This window comes from Eublepharis macularius, chromosome 5, assembly GCF_028583425.1.
Source record: "Eublepharis macularius isolate TG4126 chromosome 5, MPM_Emac_v1.0, whole genome shotgun sequence".
Lineage (NCBI taxonomy): Eukaryota > Metazoa > Chordata > Lepidosauria > Squamata > Eublepharidae > Eublepharis > Eublepharis macularius.
The window spans coordinates 53,915,215-53,941,006 of NC_072794.1; the positions used below are offsets into that span (position 1 = coordinate 53,915,215).

At 42.3% G+C, this 25,792-nt stretch overlaps 1 protein-coding gene across 1 annotated transcript in view; it reads right to left on the reverse strand.

The window, feature by feature from the left end:
• PLPPR5 (phospholipid phosphatase related 5) overlaps positions 1–25,792 on the reverse strand; it is a 110,100-nt gene that overhangs the window by 36,128 nt on the left and 48,180 nt on the right. Inside the window, exons 2-3 of the mRNA XM_054980358.1 lie at positions 20,178–20,310; positions 7,580–7,830 (exon numbers count right to left, since the gene is read on the reverse strand). Coding sequence (XP_054836333.1) covers positions 7,580–7,830; positions 20,178–20,310 — 384 coding nt within the window. The remainder of the gene's footprint in view (positions 1–7,579; positions 7,831–20,177; positions 20,311–25,792) is intronic.

Sequence of the window (25,792 nt, forward strand, 5' to 3'; positions counted from 1 at the left end):
AGGTGGCTGGGGACACCTTATTTGGGGGGCCATAAAATGGCCCCCTGTGGTCCAATCTTTATGAAACTTGGAAGGTTGTTAGATGACAGTTAGGAGTAGGTCCCCTGCAAATTTGGTGAAATTTGATCAAAAATGACACACACACCCCAACCACCAGAAATTTACTAATTGAGTTTCCCATAGGAAACAATAGCCAAATTGTACCGAATTTGCTCAGTATTACCAAACCAAACTGGAGAATAACTTCGGTATCCCCCAAATTTCATTTTTTCCCCAATTCGGTATTACCTAACCGAATCAATCAATTTTTTTCCCTGGGCACATCCCTAGTGTTAAGTTCCATAATCATTTTAAAATAAGAATTTTCCCCCAAATGCAGCTTTTTCAAGGGAAGATAATGGTGCCATATTTATCTCTCAGGAGAGGGAAGCAGCTCAAGGCTGACCTTTTTCAAAAGGAAAGGATTAAAAGGTTCCCTCCCTAAAAGGTTCCCACACAGTTTTCACCTTCAAAATATCTATTTGTACTGTGCAGTTCCCCACAGAGTCACAGAAATGTCTGGTTTCAAGTTCTCTTGAACTTCAGTAATTCCACAATTATTCAAACCCAACAGCCCTAAGAGATTGATCACCCATATTGACATATGCCACAGGCAAAGAAAACAAGGAAGAAACCAACAGAATAGAATCAGATTAATCGCAATTCCATTTTTAAAAATATTTTGAATTTCTTTTGACAGCGTGCCCAACTCTGGGAGAAAAAATCTGAAATATACAGAGTGGCCTCAATATGGGACAGAGTACTTCCATCTTTTTTCTGAATATTGTTTTTTTTTTTAAAAAAGCATCCATGTAAAATAACCATAACATGGTGCTTTCTGTTGTATAGACAACAGAAACACTGTTGGTAGAATGCTCCACATCCAGCAGGAGAGAGTCAAAAGTTGCCATAGCAGCAGCCACCCACACTAAAGATCGACAAAAAAGAGAGAACTTATTGTTAATAAAAACAATATGCTGAGATATTTAAAAACTTGAAGAGATCCTAGAGATTATTAGCAGGAACAACTCTTCCTATTGGAGGCTCCTCCAGTCTGGAGAGAGGGCTCACAGTTACATATCCTACCTCTTCTCAGACTGGCTTACCAAAGGTTCTCCCAACCTATCCTGACAACAAACACTAGGCACGGTGAATCTTCTCATCCTGCCGCTGTGAAGATAAAATCTTCCTATGAGAGGCCCTCCAGTCTGGAGAGGAGGCTCACAGTCACGTTGCTTGTTTGGGAGCTCAGATGAGAGGCTCAGTGTGGTCAGTGACTAGAGTGTTGAGCTAGGATCTGGAAGACTCATGCTCGGCTCCCTGTTTAGCCATGAAGCTGACTGGGTGACCATGAAGCAATCCTTCTCTCTCAGCCTGACCTATGTCACAAGGCTGCTGTAAGGATAAAATGAAGACCAGAGAATCATATATGCTGTTTTAAGCTCTGTGGAGGAAAGATGAGATTAAAATGTGATTAACAGACAAACAGATGTGCCCAGCCATACATTAAGCACGTGCAGTTCATACTGCTTTTCAGGTTCCCCAGTCTCCTCAGTGTATTTCCAGAGGGCTATTTAGGATTTCCAGACCCATCCTCCCCCAGTGTGGGGGGGGGCATCATCTCTGAATGATAACATCATTTCTGGCACTACCTGAATGATGTGCCAGGGCTGGTTCTTTAGCACTTGGCCAAAACATAATGTAAAACTTACATCACAAGACTGTCGTGATAATAAAATGAAGACCAGAAAATTGTGTATGTTTTTAGCCAAGAGCTAAAGAGCACATGGCCCCCATTTCACCAGCGTGCCTCCTTCCACCAATCAACTGAGGATCAGTGGGCAGAGGCTTTAATTGCCAGGAGTCTGCCTGCCATAAGCAGGCACCTGGCGGTTTTCAGTACCTCCACATCCCATCTATCTCCTGCTCCCTTCTCGATCACGGCCACCATGGCATTATCCCATTGCTCAAGCCAGACTTTAAAACATTCTTGGTATCCTTGCAGTGCAATTCTACATGTGCAAGCCTTTTTAAAAATGATCATCTGAGCTAGGCCTTAGGGGTCTACTGATTTTTTCCCCTCTTTTGCAAATCATTTTCTTTATTACTGCTAGTAATGAAATAAAACTGAAGTGTGACAAGCACTGCAGAATGAAGTAAAAAGTCAAATTATTACATTTTTAAAAGCATAAAACATTTTTAAGGAGGGTTTATGTAAGTGTTCTATCTTTAAAACTAGACGATATGCCATGGAACGGGGGGAGCTCAAGAAGATTTCCCCCTCCACATTTTAATACTTCCAGCTGGCATACAGCTGAGTTTTTCTGAAAAGGGTTTGGACCACAACAGAAAATACGACGAAGTCTGCTTGTTACATCTGACTCATTTTTAATTCTTATTTGTACTTGAACTCAGAAAAGAAAAAATGTTTCCGCCGTATGATTATTTCTTAAATAAGCAGCAGCAAAAAGCTATTGACTGTGAGGAAAATGGCTTGACAAGATTAAAAGCAGTTTGATTGGTGGGCTGTGTTTTGGGGATAAATCACTGCAGCCTACTTCATATTTACATGATCTGAGCCACTCTTCGGCTGAAGATACAGGATCAAGGAACAGTACTAAAATGACTGCTTGTAATTTCTCTTTTAAAGGGAAATCATTATATGATTCTCTCTGGCCGATTCCACACATCCCAGCATAGCGCTATACTCACACAACGAGGGCATCTTCCTGGCGCGATTTCTGATGTCATCACGTCTCAAGAGCGGCATCGTGGCGTGATGATGTCAGAAATCGCACCAGGCAAACATTCTCAGTCTATGAGTATAGTGCTATGCTGGGACATGTGGAATCTCTCTCTCTCTCTCTCTCTCTCTCCCTGTTGTTTTATATGTTGTATCTATGTTGTTGTTTTACTCTCCCATGGGAATCCTAGAAAGAAAAAGGCCCAATCTGACTCTTGAAGGGAACTTTCAGGAAATGAATTTCTCAGTGAAACTGTAAGTAATAACTTCCACCGTAACATGAGTAAAAGTTGCTAGGAAGTTGGGGGGGGGATGACACAAAGCTGTTTTGGTGATGGAAGAGGGGCGCATGCAGGCCATGGCCCATAATCCATACCAGACACAAGAAATGTTAGGCCCAAGGATCATACTTGGTCTGCCAAGACTGTATTCTTGTTCGGTGGCACCTTACTCACAATACACTGCTTCTAAAGTTGAAAACTGATAAACTCTTTTGTGGGAACAGAGTCCTAGCATGGGTAGAAGGTGTGGTATGTATATATATATATATACTCCTTATTCAACAGGTACATAAAGACCTACAGTAGGATGTCAGTATCTAAAGAAGAAATGTCTTGCATACTTAAACTTACACTGGATTCCACAAAACACAGAGAGAAAGGGATGATCCAGGTGACACCCACATATACTGGCTGGCAACAGATAAGGTGAAAGAGATTTGCAAGGTCTGGATGCAGGTGTGGAAGTGTCTGCACCCCAACCGATCAGCACAGCACGCCACAGATGAAGGTAGATCTTTCTAGCTGACTTGTAACGTGGATAGCAATGCATATCCTTCTCCATTATCTGGGCTGGCTGTGCCTGGTTATTTCCTTAGCATTAAAAGTCATCTCTGTCTCAGAGCAACAGTTAGCAATATGAAATGGTTTGGATTATCTTGGCTATTAGTCAAACGTGAGTTCTATGTATGTATGTATGTATGTATGTATGTATGTATAGTCCAACTTTCTCACTGAGGTCGTTTCCACACGCTGTTAAAGAGCAAACGGAATCCAAACTGCCTGCTTCCACTTTGAAATTGGAGTCGTCTGGAATTTGTGGGGGGGAAACGCCAGCGTTCAGTAAGTGCCCCGCCTCTTTAACAGCATGTGGAAACGACCTGAAACTCAAGGTGGATTACACAGTGTATGTCAACACAACCAACAGGAGGGACACCCCATAAACCATACAATAGGGTATATAAATGCATATTTGTAGATACTTGAAAACAAGCAGAAATCCAATACAGAGCTGAAACACAGCATAAACAATTTTAAGCCTGATATATTAAGCAATGAAGAAACTGCACAGTAGGATCATATTTACAGCAACATATAGGGCATAGTGGTGTAAGCTGTAGGCCCTATCATTTATTATGCTTTATTGCAAGCAGGCCTACCAACAGCCAATGCATATATTTCATACAGCTTGCCCTCCCTGCATACACACAACCACCCTGCAGAGTAAACTATGCCAAGAGACTGTCCCAGGACCACCTAAGCAGCTTACAGTGTTGAATGGGACTTGTAGGTTCAGAGGTCAAATGTCTCCGCAGCTGAGGGCTGTTGTCTGAGGGCCCCGTTTGTGGGAATCCAGGTGGCATCTGACAGGCCAATGATGGAAACAGGATGCTGAACTAGGTGGACCGCTGATCTGATCCAGCATGGCTACTTTTATGATCTTATGTAGCCTTTGCTATGTTTTTTGCTGATATTTAAATTTTAGCTAAATTTTAATGAAACAAGATATTTGCTTTCTGCTCTGAGCCTTTGGGAGTGGGTGCAAGCTTGCAATTAAAAATAATAATAAAACAAAGTTAACTTACTAGAAGTTTTACATTATATGCAAACAGATACATATGTCATAATTTGGAAATAATTGATAGAAAGCAAGTGGTAATTCAAAATCCAGACCTGCAGATTTGTCTGAAATTTAAGTTACTATAACTTGTCTTTTATGAATTATCTTGCAGGTGGTTCAGATGCACAACTTTCAACCCCAAACCCCACTTACATATATACCACAATCCTGACATTTTGATTATGCTGCTGTGTTTGTATGTATGACCCACTGATGTCAACATTAGTTTTGTCAAGTTACCCTCCCAAGGCTTTTCCCCTCCACTCATGCGGAACACTTTTACGGCTGAGACTCCACGTCAAACCAGGCTGGCAGAAACTAGCAGCAGCAACATGAAGTCGACTGCATTGCCCTCCAATAGCCCAGGATAGCTATTGCCGGGGCAGCCAGAGGGAAATTCTCTTTGATGGAACAAAACATGCATTTGTTTATTGTAGGACAAACGCAAGCTGACATTAAATAAATTCCAAAGACTTCTCTTTGTCTATTGTTGTTAATGACCCCGGTCCATCTGACTGACCAGTTCACTCACAGACACGTAAGGAGAATATAAGTTAAGCATGATGTGTGTGTTGTTTCTAATCTAATATGATTTAAGTCATGAAATCATCCCTTCTCATCTTAAAAGATAAATAATAAAAGTAAAAGGAGGCTTCTAATAAATCAGTGGAGAAACATTACACACATCTCCTGATCAAGGTACAAAAGTTAAATTTTGTGCAATGTAAAAAATGGAAAATGCAATCAGCTGTTGTTAGAAAAGCAGTCCCTGACACAGTAAGCTTACAAAGCAAAAAAGAGCTGCAGCGGTTGGCACAATGCAGTTTCTGAAGAGAGGGCAGAGAAGCCCCCTTAGGTCTAGGGAACTGCAAACGCCTGCTCTAGCAGAAGAAAACTCAAAAGGCTTCAAGATGCTTCTTCTTCCTAGAGGCATGCTCACACAGTTTCTCGAGGGAAGGGATGCATTACACAGGTACAGAACCTACATGGTTGCCTGCACAGAGACCACAAGGAAGAAAATTGCATTGGTAGAAAGCTTCCTGGATGGGAGGAAATTTCCACTGTCAATGGAATGGATCTGTAGGATTGACCACTGTATGTTTTCCATTTTGTGAAATGCAATGGTTAACGTATCTACACTGGACAACAATGGTACCAATCATGTCAGAAGAATTTACACCACAGTTTTAGAACAAAGATTTTGCTACTGTTATGATGCTACTTAGAGACATGTAATGCTACTTAGACGTAGTATTACGTATGACTTAAGGGAATGAGCTGTGAGCTGCAAAATCTCTGGTTCACATTGCTTCTCTTACTGACCTGTATGAAAGGACAGTTGTAAGGATTACTGAAGTGATGCAATGTGCTGAACTCTCATCCAAAAACTAAGCATTATTATTTCTGTGTGTAGTAAGCAGTTTGTGACTCCTTGAGGGTTCTAGCCAATGCTTCCTTTCTGTCAGTGGAAGAACACTTCTGTCAGTGAAGGATTAATCAACTCCCCCTGTACCATCACAGATTCCCACATTGTACTCTGTGCTGTTCCAGGACACCATGGGACAACATTTCAGGGGGCATGGTAGGCTGAAGCAAGAGGAGACAGATTGGAAAGTTCCATTCTGTGGGTAGAACTCTGCTCATGATTCACTGGGGAACAACCTAACACACTATAAGACGTTTGAAATTGCACTCGTGCACATATACCCCAGATCCTAACATCCATACATTCTGTCATTGACAGTAGAAAAGAGCAAAAGTCCAGTAGCACCTATACGACTACCAAAATTTGTGGTAGGGTATGAGCTTTCATGAGTCAGAGTTCACTTCTTCTGAAATTTTGTTAGTCTTATAGGTGCTACTGGACTCTTGCTCTTTTCTACTGCTACAGACAAACATGGCCACCCATCTTATTCTGCCATTGCTCACACAAACTTCTACACCTGTACAGCCCCCAATGTCAGATTGTGAACCCATTAAGGTTGTGTTTGGATTGCACTGAGCAACTTGAACAGCTGCCTAACAAGTTTGCAGCTGCCTGTTGGTCAGAAGCTGAGTCACAGCTGATAAGAGGGATCAACTGGGAATCCCAGCCCTCTCAGCAAGATAGATACACAGTGAGTTTGCAAAAGGGAAAGAAGAAAGAGTTGTTTTTCTGCTCTCTAAACTAGACTTGAAAAGAAACAGTGCTTTTGATCTCTGCGTTGCAACACACACACACCCCAATCCAAGATGAGTGAAGACAAAAGCAACACTTTTGACTGCAAAAGGGAAAGAAACCTATTTTTTTCTTCCCTTCCTTCCAAGCTGGGCAAGGACAGAAGCCATGCTTTTAATGTCTGCATTGCAAAGAAGGGATAGAAATGTCTGTATTGCAAAGAAGAGGATATAAAGAACTCTTTTCTCTGCCTCCAAGCTTGGCAGAAAATTCAAGCTTGGCAGAAAAGATGCAATGGTTTTAATATTTGCATTGCAAAAAAAAAAAAGGAGAAACGGTGAATTTCTCTTCTCCATTTGCTCAATATAGAACAAAATTTCCACACCAGGAGATCAGAAGTCCAATCCCACCTCATCTCTCATCATCTGGGAGTCAGCTTCTGATGGCTGCCGGATCACCACTGGAGACTGAGAAGTGAGCCAAACTGGCAGATGTTTGAGCATCCATGATGCAGACCACTGTGTAAATATGATGGTTCCATGTGCAGATGATGAATACATGGTGCGGGTGAATAGATCCCCTTATCACACTTAACTTCAAACATACACATATGGGAAAGGTATTTCATACATAACTGTAACAAGTGCAAAACTATGATGCTTGTACTAATATAAGATTTAACTAAATAGGAAAGTTCAATAAACAAAACATCACAGAAGTAGGTAGTCTGATTTACTTACAGCCAGATATGTTGCAGCATATATGCTCAGAGCTGCATCTTTGGATGGAAATGTTTTTCTGGCTTTCATGATAAGATCTGGGTTTCCAGAGCACGCTTCTGCACCGCTGATGAACTGTGTGAATTGCTGGCATCCAAGAGCAGTGTAGTTGGGTTTGCAAAGTGCAAGAAAATGTGGTGCAAGATTCCCAGTTACTACTTGTCCCGCATTTACAAATATATCGGTAGCAAAAAGTCCAAATGCATAAATACCTACAGAAAGAAAAAGAATGGGTAAGTTTTTACACTTTTGATTAAGTGTTATATATAAGGGGAATGCAATATCTTAGACTGATCAAGTGACTCAAAAACAACTAATATGGAATCTTGGATTTTTCTCTGACTTCTGGGTTGGTTCCACCAGAACATTCACAAAAGGTGTTGGAGGAACTGATCTTTCCCCCAAGCAGCCAGAAGTTTGTGATGACTGGGAGAACCTCTCAAGCAAAATTATTTTATTTTATTTATTTGATTTGATTTATACCCTGCTCTCCCCACAGATGGGCTCAGGGCAGCTAACATTATTAAAAATACATTAAAATCACAAAAACAAAAAAATCAATAATATTTTTTTAAAAATCTTTAAAATAGTCCAGGAGCAGGCTATTTAAACAAATATTGGGAGCCCATATATGGGCATAGCAGATGACCGAGGGCAGCCCCAGAAGAAGTGCTGGTCTTAGATGGAAGGAGGAGGACACCCGCTGGCACTCAGCCGAAGGCCCAGTGGAACATCTCCGTTTTACAGGCCCTGCAAAACTATAACAGGTCCCACAGGGCCCAGATCACCAGTGGGAGAGCATTCCACCATGCCAGGGCTAGGGCAGAAAAATCCCTCGCCCTGGTTGAGGCCAGATGGATGTCCTTCGGGCCGGGGACCACCAGGAGTTGCTTGTCTGCAGAGCACAACATCCTGCAGGGGACGTAATGGAAGAAGTGGTCCTGCAGGTATGCAGGTCCCAGTCCGTGAAGGGCTTTAAACACCAAGGTTAACACCTTGAACCAGATCCGGAACTCCACTGGGAGCCAGTGCAGCTGGCACAGCACAGGATGAATGTGCGCTCAGATTGGCATTCTGGTAAATGCGCCACCAAGCAGTAAAACACCTCTTTCCTCCTCTTCCATCTACAGCTTGCATCAGCAACAAAATACCTCATTGGCTGAGGCAATGTAGAAACAGAAGGCATAAAGAAAATCCCAAATGATTGTCCCATGTGTATGCTTTCCAGAGATGTATGTAAGTAAGGCAATTTTATTTTTTCCAACATATTTATTATTATTTTCTAAGTTCACAGATTGCTTTTTTAACATGTGAAAAGATCATGTGGCCCTGAATCTCAAAGATATTACTAATTTATTCATTTATTACATGTAACAACTTCTTTTAGCTATTAGGAGATGAGGACTATAAATACTTTTAATAAATAAAAACAGTGTTGCGCTTACCTGTAACTGCTGTTCATCGAGGTCTTCCATGCAGGCACACATGGGACTGTGCATATGTAGGCCTGCCGATTCAAAGATTATTTTAGCTAAAAGCCACTAGGGGGCACTCTCGCCTCCATCTGTACATGCATGGCTGCTTTCCCGCCGAAACAGCCTCTACACAGGCTCTACACAGTCCTCTTTCGCTGCTGTACTCTCAATCAAGTAAAGGAGTGAAAGCAGGGAAGGAGGGAGGGCATGTGTGCCTGTACAGAAGACTTTGATGAACAACAGTTACAGGTAAGTGTAACACTGTTTTTCATTGCTGGTCTTCCTGTGCAGTCCCTCATGGGAGATTAACAAGCTATTTACCTGAGTGGTGGAGTTCATTCTCTTTTACAGGAAGATAACTGGAGGACTGCCATGCCCACTGCTGTCTCCCTTCCTGTCAAGGATGTCCAATGCATAATGTTTGACAAATGTGTCGGGCAAGGACCACGTAGCAGCCTTGCAGATATCATGAAGTGGGAAACCTTTCATCAACGCTGCCAAGGAGGTCTGTGACCTGGTGAAATGAGCGTGGACTTCCAAAAGACAAGATAAGTCAGCATTCTTGTAGCATGACTTTATTGCCTGCGCCACCCATCTAGCTATGGTTTGTGAGCTAGCCTTCCTGCCTTTCTTTGGGCCAGAGAAACAAACAAAAAGCTGTGAATCCAACCTGAAAGACCTTGTTCGATCTAGATTAAAAAAAGGATCTCCCTACACATATCTAGGGTGTGTAAGGCCCTCTCTGCTTCATTGGTTTGATTGCGAAAAAACACTGGTAACACAAGTTCTTGGGAAACATGAAACTTAGATATAACTTTGGGGAGGAATCCCACCTTGGTACATAGTACCACTTTGTCCAGAAGGATTTTCAAAAAGGGGGGATCAGCACTTAAGGCGGCTAGTGCGCTTACACGTCTAGCTGAATTAACAGCTACTAAAGAGGGACCATCATAGAAAGCAGCCTTAAATGGCAAGTAGTCAGTGGCTCAAACGGTTTTGCTATTAGTTTGGTCAGCACCAGGGGTAAGGACCACTGCAGTACCACAGCGGTAACTGGTAGGAACAAGTTATTTAAACCTTTCAAAAACAATTTAGAAGTATAATGAGAAAAAAACATTTTCTTATAAATGGGGGGATGAATGGCAGAAATGGCTGCCAAATAAACCTTAACTGAGGAATTAGACAACCCTCCCTGTTTGAGGCTAAACAAAAGTTCTAATATAACTGGTAGAGAACAAGTTAACAGATTCAAACCCTTATCCTGAGGCCAAGCACTAAATTTATCCCATTTCGGGGTGTAAGATTGCTGTGTTGACACACGTCTAGTGTTCAGCAGGACACCTACTACCTCCTTTGAGAAATTGCCTCCTGAACCAACAATCAAGCTGTCAGGTTGAGTTTGTGGATGTTGTGATGGAGAACCTCTGTCCTGGATAAGAGATCCAGTTCCTTTGGCAAGTGACGGATCTGGGTCTGTAACCTCATCAGCCCATGAAACCAGAGTTGCCTGGGCCAGAAGGGAGCTATCACGATAGCTGTCATTTTGTCTGACTGAAGCTTGCTCACAACCCTGGTTAACAATGGGGTGGGTGGGAACAGGAAATAAAAACAACCCGACCAGTGGAGTTGGAATGAGTCTCCTAAAGACCCGTGGCCTATACCACTTCTTGAACAATAAAGTTCTATTTTCCAATTTTCCACTGTGGCAAATAAATCTATTTCCGGGAGACCCCACTCTGTGATGATGGGATCTAAGTAACAGTCTTTCGGGGCCCATTCATGGCAGATGATCTGCTAACACATTGTCTTCCCCAGGGATATGCACAGCCTGAAGCCAAACTGCATGGTCTACTGCCCAATTCCAAATTGTTATGGCTTCTCTGCAAAGAACCTCAGATGCGGTGCCCCCTTGCTTGTTGACATAAAACATGGTGGTTGAATTGTCTGTGAGGATCAAGAGGGACTTCCCGCTCACCGCATCTGCAAAGGAGACCAAGGCATAAAGCACCGCTTTCAATTCTAACAGGTTGATATGAAAATCTCTCTCAGTGTCTTCCCGTGTCCTATGGGCAAACAAATCATTACAACAAGCCCCTCATCCTAGGTTGGAGGCGCGTTATGTCAGGTGTAGTTTGTCCAAATTGTACGCCTGTGAGAAGGTTAGAAAACTCTAACCACCACTGCAGAGACCTAATAACTGCTCTAGGGACATTCAGTCTTTTATGTTGTGAATCTTTTTCGTTATGAAACACGAAACACGAAAGAGGAACTACAACTGTAAGGATCGCATCCTTAGTCTTGCTAATGGAACCACAGCTGTGCTAGAGGCCATGAAACCTAGTAAGGTTTGAATGTCCTTAGTCAACTGAAATCTACACTTGTTAAACTTCTTCACCAACCCTTTTATCTTTTTTACTCTTTCCATAGGTAAAAAGGCTCTATTTTGAACATCACCAAATACTGCACGTATAAACTGAATCTCTCTGGATGGTGTCAACTTGGACTTTTTTTGGTTCACAAACAGTCCTAGATCTAGGCATGTATGAAGGGTCAAGTGGGCTTGCCAGGCTACGTCCTCAGCAAAATGGCCAGTGATGAGCCAATTGTCCAGGTAGGGGTAAATGCAACAATTCTGGGTTCTCAGATACGCAATAACCACTGCCAAACATTTCGTGAAAACATGTCGTGCAGTTGAAAGACTGAAAGGTAATGCTTGATATTGATAGATTTTGTTGTCGTATGTGAATCTCAAGAATTTTCTGTGATCTTTGTAGACAGAGATGTGAAAATAGGCATCCTTGAGGTCAAGGGCTGCAAACCATGAATTTGGGGAAATAAGTGTCATGACCATCTGTAGAGTGGTCGTACAGAATCTGTGTACAGAAATGAACTTATTCAGGTCACCCAGATCCAAAATGGGCCTAAGACCCCCGTCTTACTTTTCTACCATGAAAAGTCTGGAATAGAAGCCCAGCTGTGCGTCCTGACCAGCCACCTGCTGAATAGTCCCTTTCTGTAATAAGGCTTCTAGTTCTATTTGCAACCCAGAGCAAGCTATTAAGTCAGAGAAAGTAGGGAATCCCAGACGAGGGTAACACACAAACTCAACTTTATAACCATAACGAACAATGTTAAGGATCCAGGTGTCTGAGGTAACATTACACCAAGCAGCATAAAAGTCATGTAACCGGTCCCCGAATACAGGGTCCAGACCCTGTATTAGTCATAATTGTCTCTGATTTTGAGGCTGGTCCTTAGGATGATGGTGTTGTGACCCTGGCTTCTGCCTGTTGTTCTGCTTCTGCCTAGGGAAGGAACTCTGGGAACTTTGGTAGGGCCATTGGGTGGTGTATGCTGTGACAGACTCAGCTTCAGATGCTGAGATTTCCAGTCAGTGAGCTATGATTGACATGTTTCCTTCTCCCCCCCCCCCCCAAAATGTGGCGAGCCTGAAATGGCAGTTGGGGATGGAATGTTGGGGAAGCTGTCAGTTGGAGTTGGGAGAAAACAAGAGAGTGAAAGGGAGTTGGAGCCTGGCTTCAGACCAGAGAGGGTCAGCCAGATAATCCTCTGTGAGAGGAAATAATGTTTGTGAAGTACTGTTGGTCCTCGGACTAAAGTGGGAAAACCAGCACTAACTCCTGCTTAGACTTAAGAGATCTGGGAATTATACTGGGCCAAGGAAGTGGGTAGAAAGGAGTCTCTCCTTCAGTCCCAGGAACAGGGTTATAGCTCATAACTATAATGCCTGCCCAGTATATAGCAGGGGTTTGTATCAGTGGAGCAACCTTAAGTCTGGAGAGGAGGGAAAGTCGTGCTGTGTCTGTGCTTTAAAAGGGAAACGTTTGTGAAGCAGTGTCAGCCTCTGAAAGAAGCCAGAAACCTAGTGTTAAACCAAGTGTTTTGTGCCTCACACCAGTTTCTGTATAAAAAACCTTTCTGTTACTTAAGTTCAAACATCTGCCTACCTGCCTTTTGATTTTAACCTACTGTAAATAAACCTTCTGTTACCTTTTGAACTTCTCCAAGCCTTGTGTGCCAGTTTCTGCTAAAGGGAAGCACAAACCCCTGATATGTTCCCTACTAAGACTTGGCTGGGTAGCCATTTTTAATAATCCTTAAGGGTGGGGAAAGAAGGAAAGTTGAAGCTTAACATCATCCACACTACCAGAGGCTTCCCAGCCCAGTATACAGCTTCATAGGCTTAAAGAGGAGAAATTTTACCTCAGGGTTGGGGAAAGTCAGCCTAGCCTGAGTTGGACGTGGGTTTGTGGCATATTCATAGGCTTGGTATGGATGAAAACGCTGAGACCATCCCTGGGTCTGTATTGAGATCTTCCAGAGCATTGCTGACCCTGAGGCAAAACCCTGTTGGAATGGGAAGTTAGATGGTCTTTACGTTTCTGAGATAAATACTCATCAGTTTTCCCAGAAAATAGGGTTTTCCCTTCAAAGGGAAGATCCTCTACTTTGTTTCTGGTTTCAGTTGGCAGCGCTGTTGACTGAAGCCAAGCATGTCTTCTCAGGACAGTTGCTGAGAAGAATGTCCTACTCAACGTGTCAGCAATACTGCGACTAGTGTTTATTTGGTGGTGAGCTAGTCGGACTGCTTACTCTTGTATGACCTTTAGGAAGGGTCTTTGGGTAACTTGGAGATAAAGGCTGCTGCCTTGTTCCATAGAAACCATTGATAGGCAGACATCACTGCTGAGTAATTGGCAATCTTTACATTCAAGGCTGCTGAGGAGTAGATCTTCCTCCCAAGAGAGTCCAGGGTGCTGAATGAAGTCCCTGCCTCTGGCAGGACTGCATTTCCTCGGTGACAAGCGAGGATGGAAGATGATGGAGAGACAGATATGGACAGGCCTCATCTTTAGTTTTGTAGAGGCTTTCAGCCTTTCTGGTGGTTGCTGGTGTAGAAGCTGGCTTCAGGTTCAAGATATTCACCATTTCCACAAACCCTTCCATAATTCACATTAGTGGATGAGCCCAAGTAAAAGTGCTGCAAAATTTTGTTCTTTGGTTTGGGCTCAGTGGAAGAGATGTTAATTTCCAGAGCCCTAGCCATCCTTAGGAGCTATTCGGTGTAGGCCCAAAAATCATCCATGGGAGATACTCCCTCAGTCATACCCAGTTTCATTGGGTGATGGATAGGAAGGATGGCTGGGGCTATTGCCCATGTGGGGGTCCATCTCACCCTCTCTGTCAGGCAGTTGAAAAGCCATTCTAGAACTTGAGAATGAGTGGTGCCTCCTCAAGGGTGTCAAAGATCGTTCCCTGGCAGAACATCGGTGAAAAAGGACCTCCCTGTGTCCAAGCCGTACGAGGACAAATCCCTGTAGCACCAGCGCTCCTCATCATGGGCATAAAAATACTCCTCTCTAGAGGAGGGGTAAGAGTGCACTCTCCTGTGATGGATTTCGCCCTCCTCCTCCTCCGAAGACTGAGCTGACCAGGATCTGGATCTCGATGATAGGGATCTAGGGTGCCCAGTAGGTGTAAGAGGCTGGTCCAATATTATGACATCCTCCTCAACCCATCCATCCTTGGGGGATGGCAAAGCCTGATCTGTGGAGAGATGTTTAGACTTCCTCAGCCTTTTCCTAGGTGGTTAACCCTCAGAGGTGGAGCCTGTGAGTATGAGTGAAGGGTCCAACGGAAGGGCTGCCAAGGTTGTTGTCTTAGACTTCTTAGAATGTCGTTTCTTAGTAGATGGGTCACATCTCAGAGGTGACCTCAGATCCAACGTGGATCGCTGATGTATCAGTGATTCAGAAGTCGAAGCTGGTCGACTCCGAGGAGTCTTCGAACTTGATAGTTCTGGTATCGAAGGGGCACAACCTTCAGGTGCAAGAGAAAGCGCTCGATTCCAAGGAGTTTTGGAGCCAGATCAATCTGGATCCGGGGTAGACCTCTCAGGTACAGGTGTTCAGATCCAAGAGATACTCGGTTCTGCATGTGTCAGATCCAACATGTGAGAAAGTAGTGACGATTGGCTCCAAGGAGTCTTAGAGCCTGTAGTCGAACGCAGAGTCGACGGCAGTCTCGACGTTGGCACTGGCTTCTGATCCGATGCTCCCGGGGTGCCAGACGAGGCAGGTGTTTGTGCCTTAACTGGAGCCTCTGCAGCTTCCTTTGCCCTTTGCCAAAGTGATGCCTTTAACTGGACCGATTTTTCAGCCCTGGCCTTCGCGGTGAAACTTTGGCAGTGCTTGCAAGACTGAGTATTAAGAGTCTTGCCTAGGCACAACAAGCAATGCAAATACCCGCCCATCTGGGTCATTTTCACGCTGCACGCCGAGCAACGCTTACACAGGGCCTTCTCTGACATTTTTAGCAGCTTACAAGATCAATCATAAAGGAAGAGAAAAAGGCTACTTATCCGTGAAGAGAAGCAGCTAGAACCTCCTGTGACGGCAGCAAAAGAAGAACTGATGATATCTGGGAGCGCCTTGCCTCTACAGAGGCTGTTTCAGTGGGAAAGTGGCCGCGCATGACCAGGTGAAGTCAAGGGTGCCACTTAGTGGCTTTTAGCTAAAAGAATCTCTGAATCAGCAGGCTTGGGTCTGCACAGGAAGACCGACAATGAAATTAAAGTTCACATGGGCTTCCAATGGTTTCTGAGCCTGATACTGATCAAGACATCACATGCTTAGTTTCAAGACATCACCTGTGTCCCTAGATTGCTGGTTCTCAAGCAATCAAAAGTGGGACCCACTTCTAAAATTACTGCACTTTTTGCAACTCACTTGTAAGTAAGTAAATCCATACTTTTCAACTACTGGTCAAAAAACTCAAAAGGAATCTCACATCCATTTAACACTGGACAAATTTACATATTTTTCCATGTATAATATTTATCAATATGTAGCATTTGCTAAACAACACGAAGCATCTCAAGGCCTTTTCACACATCACAAACAAGAAAATGTAAATTTGCCACCGAGCCTCCCACAGCATTGTCTCCCAGCTCATGTTGTTCTTCCACTTTCCTCTTGGTCTTGCAACTCACCTGTGAAAGAACCATGACCCACTTCTGGTTCCCAACCTAAATAATTAACTGGAACATCTGGCCAAGCACCTTTACAGATACTTCTAATATATTAACACTCATGGTGTGTGCACCAGGCCCTCTCAAGTCTACTATGAAGGCTCCATAAAGAGAAACCTCCTTTGTCCAAAATATGGCTTCACTGAGCATAAAGACCACTACATATAATAGACAGCAGAGATCAAGAATGATCTAGAGTTCACTCAAGAATTGCAAACAAATCTCAAATTATTCAAATGTTACTCAATGTCTCTTAAAGGAAGTGTTAATCAGATAAATTTGTTACCCAAATGGGGGGAGTTGGGTAACTTCTTGTGAGTTGGGGGAATTAGCATTCAAGGAGATGCAGCGAGAGAGGGTAACTGGGAAGTCTCCGCCAATGTATACCAGGATTGTTCCCTTATAGAACTATCAAATAAGCAGACAGATGTTCTAAAGGAAATATGTCTTTATTAACAGGGCAGTAAAAAGGCAAACACAAAGAAAACACACACAGCATACACACAGAGCTAACTAGGAAAATATGAGGAAATGGGAAAGCAGTTTGGGGGAAAGGGTGATAATTACCAGTCTCACGGGGGAGCAGAAGGTCTGTGGAGGAGCAGTGAAATGACCAGCATTTCATGAAGAGGAGCCCAATGGAGTAGGGGTGCGTGAATATACACACACACACACATACTGAGCATGGGGCTGGACAGCCCAGTAACAGGGTGAAACATGCTCTGAAGCAAAACTGATGTCTTGCTTCTAGAAACAATGCATTCATGCCTTGTCCAGAGGCAGAACAATACATTGGGAAAGGTATATGACATATCTTGGGGCGGACTATAGGTAAAAATATAGCTTGATGACCTGGTAAGTATCAGACAGGAAGGCTATCAGTTGTGCTGAAAAGCCTGATGAGGTAAGTAGGAGAGGAAAGGCATTGATGAGATTAGGCGGCGGGGGTGGGGATCTCTCAGGAAGCCTCATTATCACTGCTACTCTCCAGGGCATATAGGTCATTCAGTCAGACATTCCCCTATGACTTGGCTTGGTGATTTTCCAATCTCCAGGCAGGCTGGCATCCACTCTGCCTGAGGCCAGGTCATGTCTGGGACTTCTGGCAAGCGGTTTATGATATTTCATATCTATAAACTGCTGCTTATAGATATGTTAGGGTCTGATTGCTAACAGACTCCCTTACTTGTCCATGTATATTAAAGATATAGTCAACATTTCCCTTTTACGTTACCTCTACCTTTCATACTCTGAGATCAAAAAGTAGAAGAATTGTTAATGAAGGAGCACACAAGACTCCAAACTTGGGTGGCATCAGGGCTGGGACAGAAGGGAGGGATGGAAGAGCCAGTAACAGTACCAACAGGAGAGAGGGCTGAGGTAAAGGACTGAGCAAAGGCTGAATTAAAAATGAGATAAAATGGCTGTAGAAAAGGCTTGAATAAAATATGTGGTTCACATACATGAAACAGCAAAGAGTTTCTGTGACTGATACACAAGTCTGGACATTTACGAAAGAGACCTTGCATCTTCTTTGCTAAATGGAACAGTTCACACAGGTCATCTCATTATCAAATTAAGCTGCAATCCTAACAGTACAATCTTAAACAGAGTTACACCCTTCTAAGCACAATGACTTCAGCTGACTTAGAAAGAGTCAATTCTGCTTAGGACTGCACTATAAATCCTATTGAAATCTCGGGCACTTATTTTTTGATTCAAGTTGGGTTGTTTCAGCTTAATGAATTCAATTACTTCTTCCATAACGCTCTGGTTTAACTGGCTTATTTAAGAAAGCTTGCCTAGCTCCTGTACAGAATGTCTTTAATAGTGCAGTCCTAAGCAGAGTTATGCCTTTCTAAGTCCACTGCGGTCAATGGGCTTAGAAGGGTGTAACTCTGCTTAATGTATTCATCCTAAAGAAACTATTCAAAAGTTTAAAGCTAGCCATAAATTCTTACAGAGGAGGACTTTGAGGTATAATTCTGCATGTAAATTTTTACCAGGCAAGAAAGCCTAATTGTTCATCAGGTTTCTAGACAGGCCCAAGCACTGCCAACATAAAACGGTAATATTTGGGGAACTGGATCACCTCCTTAACTTTATTTCTTCCCCACAGAAATAAAGTAAGCTTAAGTGCAGAATGTGTCATATTGCTAGGCAGACACTTTCATAATTTCTCTGCCTCTGAATAAACTTCTCCGTATTGCACAGTCAACAAAATATTAACGAAACTGAGGAGCTATTTATTCAAAATAGTTTATTATGAAAACCGCATACATTAGGCCTTGGATATTCATTGTTCATCAAGAAGAGATTACTGCAATGAAAAAGCAGATGTGCTATCATGTGGCAAATTCTACCAAGATGAGCAATGAGGAGTGTTATGAAGATCCATAGAATTCCATCTAGGAATATCAGTCTTCAGATGGAAAGCATTACATCGGCTTTAAGATACCTTGAAAGCTTTTTATAGGAACAAATAATTTTTTTCTGAGATGCCTCAAAGGTATACTGCAGAAAGAATTTTCACTGATGCTTTTTAAAAAAAATCTCAGATTACTAAAATTACAATGCATGGTATCTAAAAAAAAATTTATGCTTTGCGGCTCTCAAGATGAATAAGAAGCAGCCATAGACCTTACCACTACATTCAATGGGCTTAGACTGGAGTAAGTCTATTTAGGATTGCACTGTTAGGATGCAGAGTGGGACTATTCTCCTCTTTGTTGTTCCACTAAAGCCTGTGCCCAAAGATACTTACTCAGCAACTCAGGAGCCACATATGACATGCCACATGGCTCTTCTGAGCACTGTTTCCCAATGTGACACCTGCTCCATGTTTCAGAAAAGTTGGCAAGGCCCTTGTCTGGTGCAACTTGTGGTGGGCAAGTGGTTTCCACCTTGAAACAGGTGCTGCCTGATGAACAGGTAACTTGTAAGCCTTCCTGATGTGCACGCATCATGTCACAGACTGAAGTAAATGTGGCTCTTTTGATGGTTAACTGTGAATGTAGCTCCACAAGACACTGAGTTCCTCTGTCTTATGGAAATCTCCAAGAGTTGGAAAGGTCTTCAAGCAAGGCAGGCCATGTGCACTTTGGTGGTCACAAATAATAGTTAAAACTAGGTAGCCTGTCTCCAATGAGAAAGTAATTCTTAAATACTTCAGTGGGAATCTAACAATAAAATTAAACTCTGCAAGGACCAGTCCCACAAACAGTGAGTAGATGCCTTTTTCAACAGCACCTTTCAAGGGCCGTTGCTTTTTTCTCCCTCAGCTAAGACAAGGCAAAAATAAACAGCAATAATTAAATCCTCATGGAATTCCATGAGTGGAGTGAATTCCATCAGTTTTCTGCTAGTGCCCTTTTGACCCCTAAAAAGACTACACTATAAATCATGAGGCCCACTTGGATGAAAATCCATATGGGTTGGCTACCAAGAAGAGCAGAATTAGGCAAGGTCATCCCTCCTCTGCTTTGCAGTAGCAAAAATGCTGGTTGGATTCAATCCAATACAAACAGTAAATAAATGAATAAAATACTTTTCCACTGGAGCAGACTATGGCTGTTTAATTTCTGTTCTTGGAAAAACGACACAACTGATGCAGTTGTGTAGAGTAGTGCAGTTTGGTGTAGTGGTTAACTTAAGAGCAGCAGGACTCTAATCTGGAGAGCTGGGTTTGGTTCCCCACTCCTCCACTTGAAGCCAGCTGGGTGACTTTGGGTGATTGTTGTGAGGGTAATAATAACACACTTTGTATACTGCTCTGAGTGGGTGTTAAGTTGTCCTGAAGGGTGGTATATAAATTGAATGTCATTATTACTATCTTTTGACTATCATGTAAAAACTTCCAAGCATGGACAAGTGAGAGTGCAAGTCACATAGTCTAACAATGTTATGGGATGCCTAGTAGTCCATAATTAATTCAAGTAAACAAGGAATGTGGATGACCAAGATTCAAATAAGAGAGATTTTATCTTGTTTTCATTTGTAATGAAGACCTGAAAGTAAAGCACAGCATTCTTACCAAGGAATCTGACAGTCCTGCGCACCAGTGGATTTATATAGCAACAGTCTCCAGTTAAGATAGTTTTTTCTTGGTTTTCAAAATCCCGCATGGCCATCTGTAGGCAAAACACGGCAGTTTCTCCAACAATTATCTTGATAGGAAAATAAAGAAGAAAAAAGCACATCAAATTTCAAGTAAATAGACAGTTGATTGCCACTCATCCCCCATGCTATACAAGTGGTAATCTCTCTTGTTAGAATCTTGATAAATTACACTGAATTATTTCTAGCTACTGCTCTGGCCTGGGCCTGAGATCTGCAGCTACCTGGAAGTAAGCCCAATGGTTAACTTCTGCTGCAATTGCAAAAAGTTAAAATATAACATGCACCTCGAGATCTAGACCTAACTGTTTGACTGGCTGGGCAACTATTCATCAACCAACTTTATAATTCCAATTTGACAAAACTAGTAGTTTTGTTCATCCTGCTTAGAGAACACCATTGATAATTCTACTGGAAAACACATCCTTTCGGCACACATTTGCATGAGGAGAATATAAAAATATTTTTTAAAGCATCATTGCCATAAGGCAAGTATCTGTAATTGCATGTGTCGCCTCTGCGAGTACTCGTGGGCTTCTTTCCAAAAAGCACTCAGGAAAAAAGTTATTGCAGAATCAGGAACAGAAGCGCTGTTCTTAGCCAGCTGGAAGAACTGTGCATGGACAGAAACACAGCAGGAGCTGACAAGTGCCAACTGGGAAAGCCTGAATCAAGGCTACTGTTTCTCCACTTGTTAAACATCTAAAGCTGCTCTGCAGCTAAACAGCAATAAAGCATTAAAGATACATGCTTATCTTACATATGCATTCATGAGGCTGTAATGAGCCTCAATGGATGAGAGAATTCTGGCCTATGAGACTGAGAACACAATTGAAGACCAGAGCTCCATTTGCATTTCTGATGTTGCACACTTGGCATGTGACCTTGAAGAAGCCTTTTATTATTTCTCATTTGCTAACCTGTAGTTTGGATGCACTAAAAACTAAACAAAATCTTTCAGTCTTCTGTAGAGCAATCTGAGAACTTTCGGATAAACGTAGCGGTTGTTTTTAAGAGTTTTACAGCTCATGGGCAACTGAACTGTAACACACACAACCCCCCCCCCAAAAAAAAACCAAACCCGCCCCCCCCCCCAAGATTTTAAAATTTAAGAATATGCCAATACAGTTATCAGTATGCCATGAACAAGAATACCGCACCTGTGATGCAGTATAAAAAGTGAAAGCTTTAAAAAAAATCTAATATAGCCTGTATGTTTTAAAAGGAAATGACTTTCCTTTAAAAGACAAAGGATTGTACAGTATATATTTTCTGCAAGCAAATTATGTGGCAGTCTGTTTTTTTATCTAAAGAGTAGTTCCTGAATGTCTCTGCTTTACAACTTCTTTTTATCTATAAAAACTATAGATTAGTCTTTCAGATTTTAGTCATTAATCCCTTACCTAATACCCCGGTTTTATTCATATGACATGGCACAGGACTAATGACACTAAGTCCCTTAAAATGGCTCATACATGGCAGGAAGAATGTCTAACAGTGAATCCTGGCAGAGTTATTCCATTGATTTAAGATTTACATTGGAATAATTCTGTATTGGATTGCACTGTCAACAACACAACCATCAGCACAGATTTTTCATATGCATTATCTGCCTTCACCTCCTCCCCCAAAAGAGCAAAATGATTAAACATATTTATGTTAATGGGTTATTTAAACATTTTCATAAATGCATGTGAACCATTCACAGTAAACAGGTCCCCAAAAGCTGGGAGAAAGTGAAAAGGGCACCTCAGTGCTAAGCAAAGAAGGACCTATAGATTGAAGACTGAGAATATGAAGTATTTCCACAACAGAAGTGGTATGTCAAAGGACAATGTCTGGATTCCACAGACCCAATCCCAAAATCCCATCAGGAAGAATCTGGACACTCACTGTACTACATTATAAACTGCTTACAAAGTACAGTAGAAATCAAGACATTTCTAATTTGTGAGCCTGTAAGGCTTCTTCCTGTATTCAAGCAAGCTAGAAACAGACATCAAAAGAAACAATGAAGTAAAATATTTAAAAAATTATATATGTGTAACTTGACTCCTGTCTGCCAGACTTGGACATCAAGGAAATGCAGTTCTGCTGCTCAAAATCCTTTTGTGGAACATGAATCCAGCAGAACTCATAAGAAGAGATGGGCACGAACCGAAATATGAACCAAAGTTTGTGACAAACTGGGCTGGTTCATGGTTTGCGAACCGGCAGTTTGTCAGAGCCCATTTATGACGAACCACCGCAAACTTTAGGCTGGTTTGTTTTTCGATTTGTCACTGCAGACAGCCCAGCACCGACCAATCAGTTTCCTAGGCAACAGGGGATGGACTTCCTACAGACCCTCTGCTGACCCAGAAGTGACCTTCTGCTGGCCTGGAAGGGAAGGTTTGCTGACCTGGATGTGACATTTTCACAAACCAAACAAACTGGTTCATGAACTGGGGTAGGTTCGTGAAAGTTTGTAGTTTGTGAAATGCGATCAACCACGAACTGCACGGTTTGTTTGTTTTCCGGTTCATGCCCATCTCTACTCATAAGGATAACATTTAACTTAACCTAGAATGTCTGTTAGAATGATAAAAAGAACAATTGTAACAAGAGCTCAGGGTATCCACTCCTACAGCTTTCTCATCAAAAAACATTTCTAAGTATGATTCATTATGTGAAGATTTGAGTAATTCTCACTGCATTATGTATTTCAGAGGTAATCTAGTCCCCTTCCTAGCAACCTTCAAAAACAAAACTCTGTTTATATGCAGCACAAGAAAGATACCTCCTCTCTGGTGTGTTGCCCATTTGCTGATAAAGACAACTATGACTGGCAATAGTTGTTTTAGAAATATATTATCAACGGTGAGGGGAGGCATTACATAGGTTCTCCTTTTGTCAAGGTTAGTCATCTTTATGACCAGTTGAAACAAGACTGGCCATTGGTAGTTGGGACTTTTTAGCAAGCCCCATAGAAAATCCAAGCAGACTCTGCATCACGTGATGGAGCTCTTAATAGACACCTCAAGGCAAGTCTTTTGTATTCTTTCTGAAACCCTGCCTGCCTTGCTGGACCCATCTGTCCACCTGACCTGTGGCATCCTTCCCTGCCTGACAACCCGCCCTGGATAGCTAGAATGGCATCTAGTTTGATGTGGTGGTTAAGAATGGTGAGACTCTAATCTGGAGAGCCGGATTTGATTCTCCCCTCCTCTGCTTGAAGCCAGCTAGGTGACCTTGGGTCAGTCACAGCTCTCTCAGAGTTCTCTCAGCCCCACCCACCTCACAGGATGATTGTTGTGGGGATAATAATAACACGCTTTGTAAACCGTTCTGAGTGGGCATTAAGTTGTCCTGAAGGGCAGTATATAAATCATATGTTGTTATTGTTATTATTGTTATCTATGCTATTGTCTGGAATTCTCATTTTGACTTGATTGCCTTTGTCCTAAGGGCTTCATTCTACAAAGATCAGAGGACTTGCCTTGCATATTCCCCCCAAGATGGAATCTTGTCCACTACTCTGGCCCGAATCTGCCAGCATGCTCCTGATATGAGACATCCCCTCCAGACAGATCTCCCTCATTTACAGAGAGGTACATTTGGGCAGAAACCCAGGGACACAGCTAGTAAGCAATGCCTCTAAACCGAATCAGCTGCAGCACAGAAGACACCATGAACTTATTTATTACATTTTTATTCCACTGGTATTCAAATTTCTCTCCTTCTCCAGTTTATTCTCACAATGACCCGGTGAGATAAATTAGGCCAAGAGAGAATAACTAGTCAGAGATCACCCAATATGTTTAATGGCAAGTCGGAATTTGAATCCAGTCCTCCCAGTCTTTGTCGAACACTCCAACCACCGTATCATACTAGCTCTCATTTGACAGCAGTTGTTAAAAAAAAGGGATCCCCTCTGCTGTCTGTTCACCAACAGTCCTAAAATGATGAAAATCACTTCAGACACACTCAGTCCTTAGCCAGTTGAAGAAGTCTGATGTTTTCTTTAGGAAAAGGTTGCCCAAAGTGGCCTGGGTGTGCATTATCTAAGCAAAAGGAGGACAGATAAGGAAAGGCTGCTTCATTCTTTCCCCTCTAGCATTTTTCAACTCAAAATGCTAAGAAAAGTACAGCAATCCTTCCAACCTTCTTCTTCATCCCCAAACTGGGCAAAGCAGCAGCTGATAGTACCCTGATGACAATATTTTTCTGAGCGTAAGCCCCACTGAATAGATCCAAGGATTCTGAGCAGACACGATTTAGGATTTCTCTTTATGGCAGGGCTTCCAAGAACCACCATGGTCCACAGACAAAAATTCCACCTGCACCCTCCATATAGCCCTGATCCAAACCAAATATCATAACAAAACCATTTTTCTTGAATGACTAGAATAGTAAGGCTTCATTAGGTATGAAACATTAAAGGAAAAGGGACAGGTTTTATTTAACCAATGATTTAAACAGCACACATCACAATTGGACATGATGCAAAACAATTCTACTTTCAAATAACAACCAACAAGCACAGGTCAGCTTTACAGAAGAGGCGGATTTGGAGAAATTTAGCTCACAGTGTTTTGTGAGCTTTTTGGCTAGCAAAGTTTAATAACAGCTCAAGGCTGTGCCTCTACTGCCAAGACTCTCAAAGACGACAGATAATTTGGCTCATTGAAGGTCTCAGGAACACACCTCACTGAATAAAATGAGGCCTACTTACTTAAAGAGCAAGAGTCCAGTAGCATCTATAAGACTAACAAAATTTGTGGTCCATAAAGAGCCCCCCTTTCTGAGGCAATGAGGCACTGATATTTAACATTAAAGTCTATGGAAGAATCATTAGGAAAGATTCCAAACAGAAAACAGTGCAGCCTCTTAGCTTGAATAAGCCCCAAACACATCAGCTCCAAAGTTCCACCCCGTACCCTTCAGGATTGGAATACCTCACAATCCTATTGGATGTAGCTTGTAGCCAATCAAGAAAGCCCAGATCTTCCCTCTCCCTAAGGAACATAGGTAAATGCTACTTGTAAAAACAGATGAGTCTGTAGCAGGATTTTCTCCACAACTTTAAAATGCTGAATGCCTCAGTATTCCACCTTCACAGACCCCCAAAATTCTGTCCCTCTTGTTCCCCCTCTTTCAGCAGCCTCGCTCTGTGGGGATTTATTTTGTGTTGGGAAAATACCATTAGGAAAAGGACTGAATGGCTTCTCATCGCAGCATACTTCTCCATTCAGGTTTCAGTCAACCAGACTACTCTGAATTTTAAAAAAAAATATAGTAGAAGATTGTAGAACTCAACATATCACATTTGAGCCTGTGTATAGCATTGTATTTGTCACCTCTGTTTATGTTGCTGCTCATGGCGTCTCCTGTAAAAGAACATCTTTTGATTGGTTTAGCTACCTACTATCCTTTATTCAAAGTTCTTACTTGTATACAAAATACTTTCATACTCTACAGAACCATCAGCAACCATCTCCATCTTCATGATATCTCCACAGTTGGTTGAGGACCTTCAAGCCAAAATTTCTC